The sequence below is a fragment of the Crocodylus siamensis genome, chromosome 7 (assembly GCF_052110815.1).
Source record: "Crocodylus siamensis isolate JL-2025a chromosome 7, ASM5211081v1, whole genome shotgun sequence".
Taxonomy (NCBI): Eukaryota; Metazoa; Chordata; order Crocodylia; family Crocodylidae; genus Crocodylus; species Crocodylus siamensis.
The window spans coordinates 95353334-95369680 of NC_143401.1; the positions used below are offsets into that span (position 1 = coordinate 95353334).

Genomic DNA, 16347 nt, shown 5'->3' on the forward strand with positions numbered 1-16347 from the left:
TCTGTCGCACCCATTTTACCACCACCCTGGGAACAACCTGTTATTTACAGGCTGGTTTGCATCGTAGCTGAATTGGGCTGACAGACTTTCCAGGCTGAACGTGGTCTTGTGCTATGAAGCCCAGGCCACCCTTCTTCCTGCCCCATGCTTTACACTCTAGCTACAGGAATCCAGTTCATCCTTAAAAGAGGAGAGAGGAAGGATGGTCCCTTGGCTAGGGTCTAAGGAGACCTGGTTCAGTTCTCTGCTCTGCCGCAGCCTCCCTCTGTGACCTTGGGCAAATCTCTTAGCTTCCTGTCTCTGACCTGGAGGTTATAACAGCCTGAATTCACAGTGGTGTTGTGAGCATAAATGTACTGAAAACTCTGAGGCCCTTTGAGACTATATAGGAGCATGTCAGAAGGACAGGAAAGCATGAAATAACTTTGGCCCAGGTTGTCGCATGTCTGAGTTGGAAAGGGCTCTGTTCCTGGGATGCATTTGCTAACTGCTTGGAGAGCTCAGTGTGCTCTTCCTGAGAAGCTGCTTCTGAATTCTTATTTTTCATCAGCATCTCCAAACGCCTTACAGTCTTGCTATAAGTGAAAGAGTCTCTTTGCTGTACACGAGGCCTAAGTCACTTTTCTGCATGACAAATAAAAGACATCTTAGCTGGGAATGGGTGTTCTCCAGTTGTGATGGATTCGGGTGGAGACGGAGCCCCCCATACCGGCCCTTTCAGTTGGATGCTGCACAGCTTGGAAGATTTCCAAGATTCCCGGTGGTCAGTTTGCAGCTGTGAGCGATGCTTTTTCCCTTGGGGATGACGCCATCCTTTACATGTCTGCTCCCTGTGCTTTACATGCATGTTCCTCCCTATGTCTGACCTCCCTGTGCACTGCCCCCTGTTTAATTCAGAACGGAGCCCGGTGCTGGGATTGTCAGTCTCGTCAGCCGGAAACCAGGCAGAGTTTTTGTTTTTTAATTTCTCTTCCTCTTGAAAAAAAAGAGCAAAGCCAGTCACTGCAGCATCTTGGAGGTTGAATTCACTCGCTGATCCAGTGTGGGGTAGGCTGATGTAACAGTGGCATCACTGGCTGCCTGATATGGTTGCACCTGATGGCAGCGTTGTGTTACTGGTTACTACTGGGAGTTTTGCCTTCCTCTGTCATGTATGATGTCTGCCATTAGTGGAAGCAGCTTACAGACGGGATGGACCTCTGTCCTGAGTCAGGTTTGTGGACCATCCCACAGGTCTCAGAGGCTCAGCTCCAGAAGAAGTCTTAGTGTGGCAGCCCTGACCACTCCTGTGCCTGAATTAGCAACCCTGCCAGGTCAGGCTCCCAGGCCCCTTGTGCTCTAGGGTCAGTTAGGGACCAGATGCCGGGAATCACCATATGTGGTATGCAGGGGAAGGGAGGCACCTAAACCAGCCGGCAGGAAGCCCTGAAGAGAGGAAGGTGTCTAAAATCTCCTTTCTCTCCTGGACTTGGGTGCCTCCACAGCACTAAGCTAGATGCCTGTGTGAGATGGTGCCATGCGGAGGTGTAGGGTAGGGGCTTGTGTTGTCCCTGCGTGCATGGCCACCTGGTGTGGTAATATTGGTGGTGCTGCTGCCCCGTTTTGCCTGGTAGCCTAGTGGTTTCAGCAAAGGCCCAGTGTGTAGGAAACCTGGGTGCTAGGCTCTTCCCTGTCTGAGCAGGTTCAACCCCCTACATCTCCACTTCACAGTGAAGTACTGGAAACAGTAGGCCATGGGCTATTTAAGCCTAATTAATGTCAAGGCCCGTCAGTGGGCGATCTTTTTCATGTACTACTTTCAATTAAAAAGAACAGCATTGTGCCAAGCGAGCGACTGTTGCTGTGCAAAAGGCTGGAATCTCACCTCCTTGTGTCGCACCAGTTGGCACGGTACAATTTGCCAATGGATCGATTTGAGTAAAAGAGCCTTTCACTGGGGTTTTTGACATTAAAGTTAACCTCTTGCACTAGCGAAACCACCTGAGTGGGAAGCCTTGACTTTATCTGCAGTGTAAGGAAGCCAGCATGTGGTTATAAAGAAATCAGCAAGAAAACAGGTGCTATCATATGAGATGGCAAGGGTACCCTAATGGGGGGAGGATCAGCAGGGATCTGGAAAAGGTAGTTCTTTGGAGGAGATTAATGACCAAGAGGGCAGTATAGATAGAATCTGCAACATAAGAGGTGATGAATGTGGCTTAGTTTTAGAGGCTTAGATTTGTCTCCAGATTTTGAAAACCCAAGACCAACAGACATTCTAAAAACAGATTAACAAGTCCAGCTCCATCCTCTATTCACCCCCCCTGCAGGGATGTGAAGGCTGCTATTCAATCCCCCTCTGTCTTCTCTTCTGACAAAATAAGCCCAGTTCCCTCAGCCTTTCCTCACCAGTCCTGTCCCCCAGCCCCCAGCCATTTTCATTTTGTCCTCTGTTGGATTCTCTCCAACGTGTCCACATCCTTTCTGCAGTGGGGGCCTAAAACTGGACACAGGACTCCTGATGTGGCCTCCCCAGTGCCAAACAGAGGGGAAGAATCACTGCCCTCCGTCTGCTGGCAGCACTCCTACCGATGCAGCCCAGGATGCCGGTTGCCTTCTTGGCACCAAGGGCACACTGCTGGCTCTTGTTCAGCTTCTAGTCCCCTGTCCCCCCAGGTCTCTTTTTGCAGAGCTGCTGCCCATCCAGTCACCCCCAGCCTGTCCCGGTTCAGGGGATTGTTCCTTCCTAAGTGCAGGACTTTGCATTTGTCCATGTTGAACCTCATGAGATTTCTTTTGGCCCAATCCTCCGATTTGTCTAGGTCACTCTGAATCCTAGCCCTACCGTCCAGCATATCCACTACTTCCCCCAGCTTGGCATCATCCGCAGACTTGGTGAGGGTGCACTGCATCCTATCTTCCATTCATTTGTTTTTTGACTACAGAAAAATAATAGAGCAATTCCCCTGCTGCAAAGTGCTCTGGAAGACCCCAACAGGTCCAAATGTTTTTGATGCTGTAGCTCTCTATGTGACATCTGTGGGCTTATTTTTTGAATCACATGTAGACATTTGCACACTTAACAGTGTTAATTTTGTGTGGCACCCTATAGCACCTATAAAAGGATCTCTTGGCACCCCAGGGTGCTGTGGCATGCTGGTTGAGAATCCATGGTGTACATATTCCTTTTGCCTCCTAGTGGATAGCTTAACCAGAATAAAAGCCTGCTACTTACTGGATGCATCCACATGTGCTATTATCATGCAGCAATAAACTCTGGGCCAGAGTTTATTGCTTCCGGGCACACCATTTGAATGTGCACCCAGGACTGCAGCATGTTGAGCTGAACCAGAGTGACCCTGGCTGGCAGGGAGCCAGGGAGGTCAGCCCGGGGCTGCTCCAACCTGACTCAACATGCTGTGGAGGGGCTGGCTGGGGCACAAGAGTCTTCCACTGTGGGGCTAACCAGCAGGCAGTCTGCACACTGAAACACCTTTGTGCCTCAGCCAGCCGGGGCAGCATCTACACATGCACTGCTGCGCATGAAAACACTCTGCAGCATGAAAACACTCTGGATTTACAGGCACTATCCCGCTGCAGAGTTAATTAGTTTCCTGTGGTCTAATAGGGCTGCATGTGTAGACACAAGACATTTACTGCAGAGCTAATTAGTCTACTCCACAATAAATGTCTCATATAGCTGCGCCCGCTGAAAGCTAATGCAGAAGCTCCCAAGTTGTGTCTGTCTTGGAAAGCCTATCCAAGCCAAGAGAAATTCAGCTAATAAATATGCAGCAAAATTAGCAATGCTTCTTGGTTTTGAATCAGGTGAGGTGTTACTAGTGGCAGAGTTAAGGATTTTTCTTTTTTAACCAGCTGGTGCCCATCGTAGAGCAGACAGAGAGCTCTATTTATTGCATTTTCAGAGTCCATTGGTGAAGGGTTTCTGAGCTAAGCTGCTAGTTTAAAAAAATGGGGCAGATGAGAAAAACATGAGCAGTTCCAGGCTTACAGGATTACATTCATTCTTCTCTCTCTCTGGCGGTCCGTGTGAGGATGTGCATCTTTTCCCGCATGGAGGTGCTTGCATAGATGAAAGGAGATCTAAAGCGGAGGCAGGTATCGGGTTTGTCAGCAAGGTGTAAAGCAGAGGGAAGGTACATTTTACTTGTTACTGAGGAAATCAGCAGAATCACTCTTATTGCCCATATACAGAATTGCTCTTATTGCACAGACAGCATAGGTATGCACCCATGTTGAATCAGCTTCAGCCAAAAGAAGTTCATGCAGCAGAACTGGGTCATACATGTAGCACAGCTGTATGTTCTCAGTATCACCTGAGAGCTCTGTTTACACTCAGTCACCAAGTCCTGAGGCTTTGAGCCCAGTTGCACTGGGATGACCTCCTAGCCTGAATTGCACTTTCATTAGCTACTGTCACACAGAGTCAGCTCTAGTATTGCTCACTCCAACAATCAATAGCCACCCTCCCCCCCCATGAAATGCCAAGATGGTAAGAAATCATAAGCACAACTGAATTATTTTTCTTTGCCTTTGTGGAGGTTCGAGGCCTTCTGGCTTCTGAAGCATTAGGATGCATTGGGATCACGTCCTCAGGCTCTGCTTTGCAACTGGGATGCTTGCTGCTATTTTCCCTGAAAATGGATGGTAGATCTTCATGACTTTCTTCTTCCGGGACTTCTGAATTTTTTGAGAAGTTGCACTGCACAGGACTGAGTGCACTGGGGTAGGGAAAGGCAGTGCCAGGAGAAAGAGTAGGAGAAAAAGAAGGGATGGAGGTCTAAAAGAAACATGAAGGTTGGTATCAGGTTTGTTGGCAAAGTAGAAAAGGTGAATTTGAGCTATATTTTTGGAAAACAAGGAGGGATTCACAAAACATTTTTGGCTGGAATGGCTTATTATATATATCTATAGATATATATACTATTACTAAAGCTAACAAACTGAAGATTATCTATCTATCTATCTATCTATCTATCTATCCTCAGTTTGTTAGCTTTAGTAATAGTGTGTGTATGTGTGTGTGTGTATATTCTTCGTTTGTTAGTTTTAGTAATAAATTGGTACAAAGAGCACCAGGAGAATTAGAATCCCACTGCTGCACCCCCAGCTATGATCAATCACACGAGTGAAGAGGAATCCATTAGCATGACACGGTGTCATCTGGGTGGGGGATCAGTCTGGAAACAGGGAGTGTATATGGAAACAGGGAAATCGGCTTCCCACCCACTCTCCCGGAGCAGATGGAGTCATGCTGAATAAACACACACTTCGCCCCAGTTCTTGACACAACATATGCGAGTCCACAGTTAATTCACCAGCAAAGCCACTACTCCAGGCTCTACTTCTTGGAACCATTTCAGGTGTCTTAATGGACTTCCTAAGTGCTGTGCACTGAGCACCCTTACCCCTGCAGCTGTGCTCTGAGCACTTAGAGGAGTAGGAACAAACATCCTGGTCCAGAAAATGAACCTCTGATTCAGCCTGGTGAACTGATACATGTTCAAATAATCTTGTTAAAACTAATGGGATTGTATGAATAATGTTCACCAGCATGAGTAACCTTGCAGAGGGGTAAATTTTGCTACTGAATGCAACCACGATGAAACCCAGTGGTGCAGCAGGGATGGGGAAAAAGGAGTTCAGTGTTGCCAACTCTCACAATATTTGGCATTATCCCTTCAAGGCCCAGCTCCTAGAAGAAAGTGACTGTGAGAATCTCAGCTCTTCTAAACAGAGATGTGCTGAGCTGCAGGGTTTGAACTCCTCTGGAGTGCTTAGATCTGGTCCATCTCTGATGTTTGCTGTTGGGTTTGCTGCAGAGCTGTGGGTTTCTGAGTTTGCTGACTTTCACGCTGTACCTGCCTTGCCCTCTTGTGCCAGGTGAGCAGAGTGGATGTACACATGTGCGTGCACAGTTGTGGCTTGGTAGCTTCTGTATCCACTTTGCACTGGTTTCAAATGATAGCACTGGGTGCAGGGAAGAGCAGACGAGACCCCAGGCTCCTGTCATCATTTGCTTTTAATGTCCCAAGCATGCTTCCTGCATCGGAGGGCTAACAATCCCTTTCTCCTCCAGCTTCCTCCATTGCATTGGCTTTTTCCCGCCGTCTCATTAACATTCACCCGTGTGGAGATGGACGTGGGTGTGTGTCCTCAATCAAGAACGAGAGCAATCGGTTGGGGAGGGGGTGAGACTACTGCACTCTTCGTTCTCTCTCTGCTTTACCTAACGACCACCTCTCGCCTCCCCTCTCATCTCTGGCATGTGCTTGGGACACATCGGGAGTTACTACGACTGTATAAACCCTGCACAAAGGTGGATCTCAAGGAGCCATTCACACTGCATGTGATTAACTCCATCCCACCATAATCAAGAGCTCTCCCCAGCAGAAGCAAGAGCTCGGGAGGAAAACATAGGCTAGGAAAGCTTAGCCAGCCTTGTCCAGCTGTAGTTTATCGTATCTGTTTTGCTGATATCCGCCCTTTAGATAAACAGTGCTAAGTTATACATGTTGTGACCCTCTTGATGTGGTTTGCAAAGGCCTGTATTAGCCAAGTGCATCTAACTCCAAGAATAACCCTGGGAATCGGCCTGTATCAGCTCCAGCTTGAGTCAGTCAATCTGGAGTAAAATGAAAAGCATCTTCCTGACAAAAAGTGTCACAACAGCAAAACTTGAAATCATGTAGCGGGTCCCGGTCCCCATTTCCCCCCCCGAACAAAGCTGCTCCCCATGTCTTCCCTCAGGTGTTCAGAGCTAGCTGTACCTGTGAGAAAACAACATTTCCAGTTTCAAAAGAATAAGTCTCCATAGGCAGAAAAGCAGTTTCTCTCTCAACCCTTAACATGACAGTCTGTTTATTTACCAGCTGCCTCCCTGTCGGGGAAACGTGGGATCTCATGAGCTTTTCCCCGGCGCAGATGTTCGTTCCACTCCTGCATTTCCTCTTGTGCTTTGGTTTGCTGCGCTGCCGCAGGTGCTCCATGTAGCTAAAGAAGAGAAGCATCTATGTAAAAGCTTGATTTTTTTTTTTTTTTTAAACCACATTACCAAACTTCTTTTTTCTTTTAAATGCAATTTGCTGAGGTATTGCAAACCACTTTATTGGCTGGACACGTATCACTTTAATATCATAGACTCAGAGAAAATGAGGGTTGGGAGGGCCCCCAGGAGGTCCCTTCCCAACCCCCTGCTCAGAGCAGGACCAGCCCCAGCCCCAGCCCCAGCCCCAGCCCCAGCTACATTATCCCAGCCAGGGCTTTGTCTACCTCCGTCTTAAAAACCTCCAAGGACGGAGAGTCCACCACCTCTCTGGGTCACCTGTTCCAGTGCTTCCCCACCCTCCTAGGGAGAGAGTTTTTCCTAATATCCAACCTAAGCCTCCCTTGCTGCAGCTTGAGCCCATCACTCCTTGTCCTGTCATCTGTCAATATGGGATGTTAATGGAAAGTCCCCTTGAGTATAGCTGCCATTTAAGATATTTGTGTTGATGGGTGTGTGGGTTCAGTTCCCAGGACATCGTTGAGTCATATAAGATGTGTCAGGTACCCCTACCGTGAGGACTTCAAGGGTGTTTGTGTGGAATGACAGAGATGACAAGGAGCCCAACAACTGGTTTCATTGTGTGTCCTAAGTATGGGAGACAGCTAAAAGGCTATATACCACAATGTACGTGTTTTGGGGCTATTGTAAGCTGAGTTAAAGCTGAGAAGGCACAGGGTGGTTGCTGGGGAAAGGAGGCTTTTGGGAAGGTGAATGCAACTCCCTGCCTTGTTGGTTCTCCTGCTGTCCTGGCTGGGCCATGGTTAGCAAGGGAGACCTTGCCTAGGAGACTTTCCTGAGGCAGAGAAGTGCTGTTGGGCCGGGGTAGCCCTTGGGGTCAGTTATGGTTGTATTCCCCATTCTTATTGTGGAAGAGGGTGTGGGCACGTGGCAGATCTTGCTCTGAGGAGGAGGCCTGTGAAATGAAGCTGTAAGGCTGAGGAGTGCAACTTGTGGCCCATGAAGGCAGTTTTCCTTAAGAGCCCAGGGGATAACTGTTCTTCTGGCGTGGTCTACTACCCACCAAGATGTTGGGGCTTAAAGCCCACTTTATGGAAATGGGCGGATCCTCCCTAGCTTGCTCCTGCGGCCATATGGCTGAGGGCAGGCGAAACTTGGGGGCATCCAAACCCCAAGCCTCCGGCCTTGGGCCTGCATGTAGGATGCCTGTCAAAAGACTGGAAACATCTGAAGCCCCTGGTTGGGGTGGAGGATGTTTGCCAGTCATAGGGCCACTTATGGTTCTGGACTGACTCACGGATTTGGACTTGATTTGGCTTGGATCACAAAACATTTCTTTGAAAAAAAAAGCCCTAAAAAACTTGTATCCTTCACAGAGGCTTCTTCTGCAAACTCCATGTAGTTTTTGGGCATCCTGTGAGCATTTTGGGCAGGGGTTGACTGCTGCTCTGTGTCAGTGTATCATCTACCAGCCTGACCTATACTGAGCCAAAGGCAGTGCCATAGTGAGCGTGATGGCGAGAAGGATGACGTTAGTAGTAGTAGTACTATTATATAATAATAATAATAATAGGATAATCATATTTTGTATGCTCATTGGTCAGTTTTTCCTTAGTCCTAATTTACAGTCCAATTTTCATGTGGGTGAAACTCAGGTGCATGCCAAGAGGCAGCAGCTCAGGAGGGAAACCTCTGTGGTCCCTAAGCCACAGGTCGGTGTCCTCCAAGAACGGCTCTGGTGCGTTTCCATTGTGTCTTGTATGAATGTCTTCTACAGTCCCCCATCCCACTGAGTGTTATTCCTTTAGCCAGGGTCTGGGCATATTCCACAGGCACCTTCCCTGCTGGTGTCTCCACTGCTCTCCCCCCCCGGGCTGTAGCTGTGACATGGAAAGCATTTCCAGAAAGCTGGTGCCAGGGAAGCAGCAGTGCTCTGCCTCCAAGCAGGGTAGAGGGAAGAGCTCTGCCAACAAGAAGACGGATTTGGTGTTTTGTTAAACACCCCAGTGCCTGTTTCTGAACAGCAGTACCAGCTAGGTGGGTGGTCTGTCTGGATGGGGGCAGGGGGGAGGCAGAATTGTGCTTTCCCCCAGTCTGGGAGCAGAACATGGATTAGAGACAGAGCATTTGTTTTGAGCACTGAATTTTAGAATCACAGAGACATGGGCCTGCCCTTGCTGTTATACATCATGCAGAAACCTGCCTTCCCTCCATCGGCCTGTTCTGTGCCGTACCTTTTGATGTGCACGTTCCCTTGGACTCCATCACCATCATTCCAGCCATGTATTTGCTTGCTTAATTCTTTTTAAAGCCACACATGCTCCAAGAAATAACCTACGCAGCTAAATAAGGAGCCAAGGAAGGAGCAGCCTTAAGTTAGTCTCAAATGCGTGTTCTGTTCCTATTGCAGATGCAGCTGCTGGACAAGTTCCCCATCGAAGGAGGCCAGAAGGACCCTAAACAGAGAATCATCCCCTTTCTACCAGGTAACACTTGGCTGGTGGTCTTGAATAAGAAGGTGAAAGGCAACACAGAGTGCACTACATGACAAGTGATGCTAAGGTGGCCCAGCCTCTCTGGTGGCTAGAGAGTTAGGGGGAACTACAGGATCTGTCTGTGGTTAATAGTCTTATTAACTGTTCCCCTTATCTGTGTTACAAATGAGGCCTGCCATTTTTTTGTCACAAGCTACTGCAGGGAAGGGGATGGGATGACTATACATACTAGGTGAAGGAATATGTTATGGTGGATAAAGGGGATGAGTACAACAGTGTTCTTTTGGGGCTTAAAGAAAAAAACAAAGAAGATATTAGGAAGGCTAAGGTTAGCAGGACACTGCAAGCCAATGTGAGGTTCACTGGGCACTAGAGTTTGGTCCTGATGTTTGGTGTAGAGTAGGTAGACTTGAACGTTGGGCAGTTTTCTGCCTGGTAATGAGGATTCTGCCTCTGGAAATCAGTAACCTCAGCAAAGGTGTCAGAGCCAGAGGGTGAAGCTGCCATACAGGATGAGGTCAGGGCAAATCCAAACCAGAGTACACGCATGGGCCAAACACCAGGTGCTTGCCTGCTCATGTTTCTATGTGAGGCCTGGTTCAGCCTTCCGGCATGCCCATGCAGCTCCCACTGAGGTCCAGACTGTTCTTTGTCTGTGACACAAGGCAGAGTTGGGCCTGCCGTGGCCAAAGACGTGGGGGTGACATTTCCTACTGCTCTCAGGAGAACTTGGAAAAGACGAGGGGACCTGAGAGAACAGGGCTTCTGCATCCACCTCTGCCCTCAGTTCATGCTATCTCCCCCTTGCTTCACCCACAAAACCCCACTCCATGTGCTTCCTTCTCCTGCTTTACCACCCAGTCTCCCCCATGCCTCCTGTTGTGCTCAGGGCTCATCCTTGCTTGATCCTTGCTTCTACCAAGCTCCCAAACACCAACCCATTATACTTGGGCCTCCATGTGCAGTAATTAGCCCCAGCTTCTTCATGGTGGTGTCTGTTTAGGACCAAGTTTGAATGTCCTTATTCAGGTTGGGCAGCATCCATGAGATGCTTCATTTCAATTCAGTGGGGCTCTTGGCAGTGAAGAACAGTTTGACAAGAGTCAGGACACCAGGCTCCATAGGGCCAGGCACCTTGTCGTCTTTGTCAGCCTATATGGTTTGGAGGACACTTATCCAAAGGGTGAGTAATTACTGTTCTCACACCTCCCTAAGAGAGAAGGGAGTTGACATGAGATCATAGAGAAGTAGGGCTGGAAGGGATCTTTAGAGGTCATAAAATCCAGCGCCTTCCCTGAGGCAGGGTTATCCCTATCCAAAGCATCCTATACACATCTGTTGTCTATCCTACTAGCAAAACTACACAGTCAGCCCTGACAGCCACAAGACTTAACACCCTCCCCTGCCACAGGTAAAGCAAGGGGACAGTGGTGGCCAGTGTCCTGATGTGATGACCGGGGTGTAGTGATTTGTGTGATGCTGAGTAAAACAATCTAATAAACATCCTTTCAGCCCATATTTTATAGAACTTCTTCCACCAGAGGTCACAGGGGAAGGAGGAGGGTGGCACTGGGAAGACCAGACCCAGGGCATGGCTTGCCATTGCATAGCTCATTTGAAACCAGCTTTCCGATGTTTCACGTGCTGAGTTTGGCCATCGTTTGGAAGTTTGGCTCGCTGTACTGACTTGCAGAAGTGCTGTTGTTTTTTAAGCCCGTTAAAAGGCTCTCTTTGCCTTGAGTCATAGAGATGGGCTCCCGCCTATTCCCACTGGGGACCATAAAGCAAAGCTAAATCAGAACTGTTATGGGAGGGATGAGATCTATCTAGGAACACATGGTCATCACAGTCATGTTTCTGAGGCCAGGCAGCTGCTGCAGATGTGCAGTGAGAACAGCTGGGTGGTTGCCAGGGAAGCAGGGACCTGGAACAGCCCAGTGTAAATGCATCACGTGAGCACTGAAGCCACTGTTTGACATCGCAGACCATCCAGGAGACTCCACGGCCCTTCAGAAAAGCTGCGGTGCTTTCAAGCTGTGTCCAGTTTCCTCCCTCTGTAAAAGGCCTATTTCCTTTGCCTGCAAGGGACTCTCACAGCCTGTGGGCCACCAGTTGCGCAGCCCTGGTCTAGAGCGCAGGATGGAGGCGTTCAGGGGAAATCTTGGTTCTGCACCACTGACTCACTGTGTGCCCTTGGGCTAGGAACTCAGAGTCCCTGTACCTCCATTTTCCCTGGGGTCAGATTGGGATAATAATGCTTCCTACCCACCTAGTGTAGGGATCTGCCAGGAAGGAGAGTACAGATGGGCAAGATGGTGCTGCTTTTGACACAGAGGTTCATATGACCCCTACTGGGGTCTCTGGCACGCCAGCTGGAGGAGCTCCAGGCCACAGTCCAGAGACTGCGTGCCATCAGGGACTGCAAGCAGGAGATAGACTCCTACTGCCAGGCCCTTCTCCCCTGGGTGCCGCAGGGTAGACCACCGTCTCCCTCCGCGACTAAGGAGGAGTCTGGGACCTCCCGCTCTGCCCAGTCAGGGGCATGGACCAAGGTGGTCAAGGGCCCCAAGGCCTGCCGCACCCAGGCCCCCCCCTCGCCGGAGCTTAGCAACAGGTTCGCACCCCTTGCAGCCCCGGCAGAGCCCACGCAGTTGCCGGCTCCCGCAGGCAACCCAGGCTCAACCACAGCTACTGGCCCCGCTCTCCCCAAGACAAAGCATAAGGTGTTTGTTGTGGGAGACTCCATCCTGCGGGGCACTGAGGGGGCGATCTGCCGCCCCGACCCCTTAGCCCGGGAAGTCTGCTGCTTCCCGGGGGCCCGCATCCGAGACATTGCGGAGAGGATCCCGCAGCTCCTCCGGCCCACAGACCACTACCCCATGCTCCTGATTCACGTGGGCACCAATGACACGGCTCGGAGCACCCCCAGCCAGGTCATGAGGCGCTACAGGGAGTTGGGAGCGGGGCTTAGGGGTCTGGGAGCTCAGGTGGTGTTTTCCTCGATCCTCCCAGTCTCGGGCTGTGGGCTGAGGAGGGAGAGGAGGATCCATGCAGTGAACCAAAGACTGCAGAGCTGGTGTCATCGGGAAGGCTTTGGCTTCCATGACCACAGCCCGCTCCTCAGCAAGAGAGGCAGCGAGCTGCTGGGAAGAGATGGCCTCCACCTCTGCCCCCGGGGAGGAGGCTCTCCTCAGCCAGGCTGGCTGACCTGCTCCACTGGGCTTTAAACTAAGCCCGCTGGGGGATGGAGGGACAACTGCCCCTGCTGGCCTGCTGAATGGCCCTTGCAAAGCCAGTGGACCAAGGCACTTAAGGGGGCACTTAAGGGAGCCCACCCCTGCCCCAGCCCTGGCACAATCTGTGGGCAAGGCAAGAGCCCCCAAGGGTACACTTGCCTGCCTGTACACTAATGCCAGGAGCCTGGGCAACAAGCAGGACGAGCTCGTCCTCCTGCTCAGTGCAAAGAAATATGATGTCATTGGGATAACGGAGACCTGGTGGGACTCCACCCAGGACTGGACCACGGGTATAGAGGGCTATACCCTGTACAGGAGTGATCGTGCTGACAAAAGGGGCGGGGGTGTAGCTCTCTATGTGAAGGAAAGCTACATGTCCCTGCAAGCTGATGTTGGCGACCGGCGTGGACAGCTAGAGACCCTCTGGGTAAAAATTCGTGGGGAATTCGGCACAGGGGACACAACGGTGGGAGTCTACTACAGACCTCCCACTCAAAGTCCCAAGCTTGACCAGGAGTTCGCCCGGGAACTGACTGAGGCCGCTTGCTCCAGGACCTTGGTTGTCATGGGTGACTTCAATTACCCGGACATCTCGTGGGAAGATCACTCAGCTAAATCTGAGCGGGCGCAAAGCTTTCTCTCGTGCGTGGATGACCTCTACCTGACTCAAGAAGTCTGTGGGCCAACGAGAGGCAAAGCGCTGCTCGACCTGGTACTGGCTACGGGGGACGACCTAATCGGCGACCTAGTGATCGATGGGAAGCTGGGTGACAGCGACCACGAGCTGATCACCTTCACCATCCGCCGTAAAGCTGGCAAGTCAGTCAGCAACACAGAAGTCCTTGACTTCAGAAAAGCCGACTTTGACAAGCTCAAGAGGCTTGTTTGTCAGGCCCTCAGGGACCATGACCCCAGGAAGATGGGAGTTCAAGAAGAGTGGTTGCTTCTCAAGGAAGCGATCCTCAGTGCACAAGCTAAATCTATTCCAACACGGAGGAAAGGCAGCAAGAAGGCACAGCAGCCCTCCTGGCTCTCCAGGGACCTCGCGGATCTCCTGCGGCTAAAAAGGAAAGCCTACAAAGGATGGAGGACGGGATTCACCTCCAAGGAGGATTACTCCGCGCTGGTCCAGTCCTGCAGGGAGCAAACCAGGAAAGCCGAGGCTGCAACTGAACTCCAACTAGCTTCAAGCATCAAGGACAACAAAAGTCCTTTTTCAGGTATGTGGGGAGCCGGAGGAAAAGCAAGGGCAACGTTGGACCCCTGCTAAACCAGATGGGGCAACTGACGCCCAGGAAAAAGCCAACCTATTAAATAGGTACTTTGTGTCAGTCTTTCATCAGTCACACGGGATGCCCCTGCCTGCTATGGGACAGGGAAATCTGGGTGAGGGGAATCCCCTACCCTCCATCAATGCTGACCTCGTGCAGGAACACCTTGAGAAGCTGGATACCTTCAAGTCAGCCAGCCCTGACAACTTGCACCCCAGGGTACTCAAGGAGCTGATGAGCGTCATAGCCCAGCCCCTGGCACGGATCTTTGAAAACTCCTGGCGCTCTGGTGTCGTGCCTGAAGACTGGAAGAAGGCCAATGTGGTGCCGACCTTCAAGAAAGGGAGGAGAGTGGATCCGGCTAACTACAGGCCCATCAGCCTGACTTCTATCCTGGGGAAGATCTTAGAAAAGTTTATTAAGGAGGCCATCCTTGATGGACTGGCCCAGGCTAACATCCTAAGGGATAGCCAGCACGGGTTTGTTGTGGGTAGGTCTTGTTTGACCAATCTCATTTGCTTCTATGACCAGGTGACGTATCACCTGGACAAGGGAGAAGAGATTGATGTCACATATCTTGACTTCAAAAAAGCTTTCGATCTGGTATCCCATGATCACCTCTTGGCCAAACTGCCCAGTTGCAGCCTTGGCTCCACCACGATCCGCTGGCTGGGAAATTGGCTTCGTGGTCGGACCCAGAGGGTTGTGATTGATGGCAGTCACTCATCGTGGTGCCCTGTGACCAGTGGGGTCCCTCAAGGCTCTGTCCTGGGACCCATCCTGTTCAACATCTTCATTAATGATGTGGACATTGGAGTCAGGAGTGGACTGGCCAAGTTTGCCGATGACACCAAACTTTGGGGCAAAGCATCCACGCCAGAAGATAGGCGGGTGATCCAGGCTGACCTGGACAAGCTCAGCAAATGGGCGGACGAGAACCTGATGGTGTTTAACACCGAAAAATGCAAGGTTCTCCACCTTGGGAGGAAAAACTGCAGCACCCTTATAGGCTCGGCAGTGCTACGTTGGCTAGCACTACAGAAGAAAGGGACTTGGGGGTCATCATTGACCACAAGATGAACATGAGCCTCCAATGCGATGCTGCGGCTAGTAAAGCGACCAAAACGCTGGCGTGCATCCATAGATGCTTCTCGAGCAGATCCCGGGACGTCATTCTCCCCTTGTACTCGGCCGTGGTGAGGCCGCAGCTGGAGTACCGTGTCCAGTTTTGGGCTCCACAATTCAAAAGGGATGTGGAGAAGCTTGAGAGAGTGCAGAGGAGAGCCACGCGCATGATCAGAGGTCAGGAAAACAGATCTTACGATGACAGGCTGAGATCCATGGGACTCTTTAGCCTGGAAAAGCGCAGGCTCAGGGGTGATCTGATGGCCACCTATAAGTTTATCAGGGGTGACCACCAGGATCTGGGGGAACGTCTGTTCACCAGAGCGCCCCAAGGGATGACGAGGTCGAACGGTCACAAACTCCTGCAAGACCGTTTCAGGCCGGACATAAGGAAGAATTTCTTTACTGTCCGAGCCCCCAAGGTCTGGAACAGTCTGCCAGCGGAGGTGGTTCAAGCACCTACACTGAACGCCTTCAAGAGTAAATTGGATGCTTATCTTGCTGGGATCCTATGACCCCAGCTGACTTCCTGCCCTTTGGGCAGGGGGCTGGACTCGATGATCTCCCGAGGTCCCTTCCAGCCCTGATGTCTATGAAATCATATCACCCCTGCAGATTGCAGTCCATGATCCGGGAGCTGCAGGCATCGGCCAGTTTATTTTGCTTTACCCTCAGACACTCCACAGAGTATGTCCGTCTGTAATTCCCCTAATCTTCTTGCACTCAGGTGATCTGTGCAATGCTGAGGACCGATTGCAGAGGATTATAGACCACCTTGCCTGCCAGTGCAACAGCATTACCTCTCCCACCCTCAGTAAACTCTCAAGTGGGGTGTAACTGTAATTCTGCAAGGGAAAAATAAAACTTGGTTCAGACTCTGCATCCCAAATGGAGATGCTGCCAGAATCCGATGAGCCTCTGTAGTTTGGGGAAAAAGTAGCTGCAAAGTTGGTTCTATTTTTCCCATTGATTTGCTCTCCCTCCCCTGTTCTCTGCCCCTTTTAACTGCTGGAGATCCCTTCTTTGATGTACCAGGGCTGCAGCTTTGTAAGGGAACAAGCTGCTTGAAAGAGCAACTCGGTGAAATGTCAAACAATGTCAAGTTCTTGTTAAATAAACTAGCTGCTGTAATTAGAATACAGATGGTATTTCTGGAGACCAAGCTGAAGGTTATTGAAATAAATACCTGGCTGGGAACTGTCTTAATTAAAAAG

The 16347-nt window shown here is 50.5% G+C and overlaps 1 protein-coding gene across 6 annotated transcripts in view; it reads left to right on the forward strand.

The window, feature by feature from the left end:
- Nucleotides 1–16347, forward strand: part of SH3PXD2A (SH3 and PX domains 2A) — a 324297-nt gene that overhangs the window by 80835 nt on the left and 227115 nt on the right. For all 6 annotated transcript variants that reach the window (XM_090058574.1, XM_090058576.1, XM_090058575.1 and 3 more), the window contains one exon: nucleotides 9417–9492. In XM_090058574.1, coding sequence (XP_089914700.1) covers nucleotides 9417–9492 — 76 coding nt within the window. The remainder of the gene's footprint in view (nucleotides 1–9416; nucleotides 9493–16347) is intronic.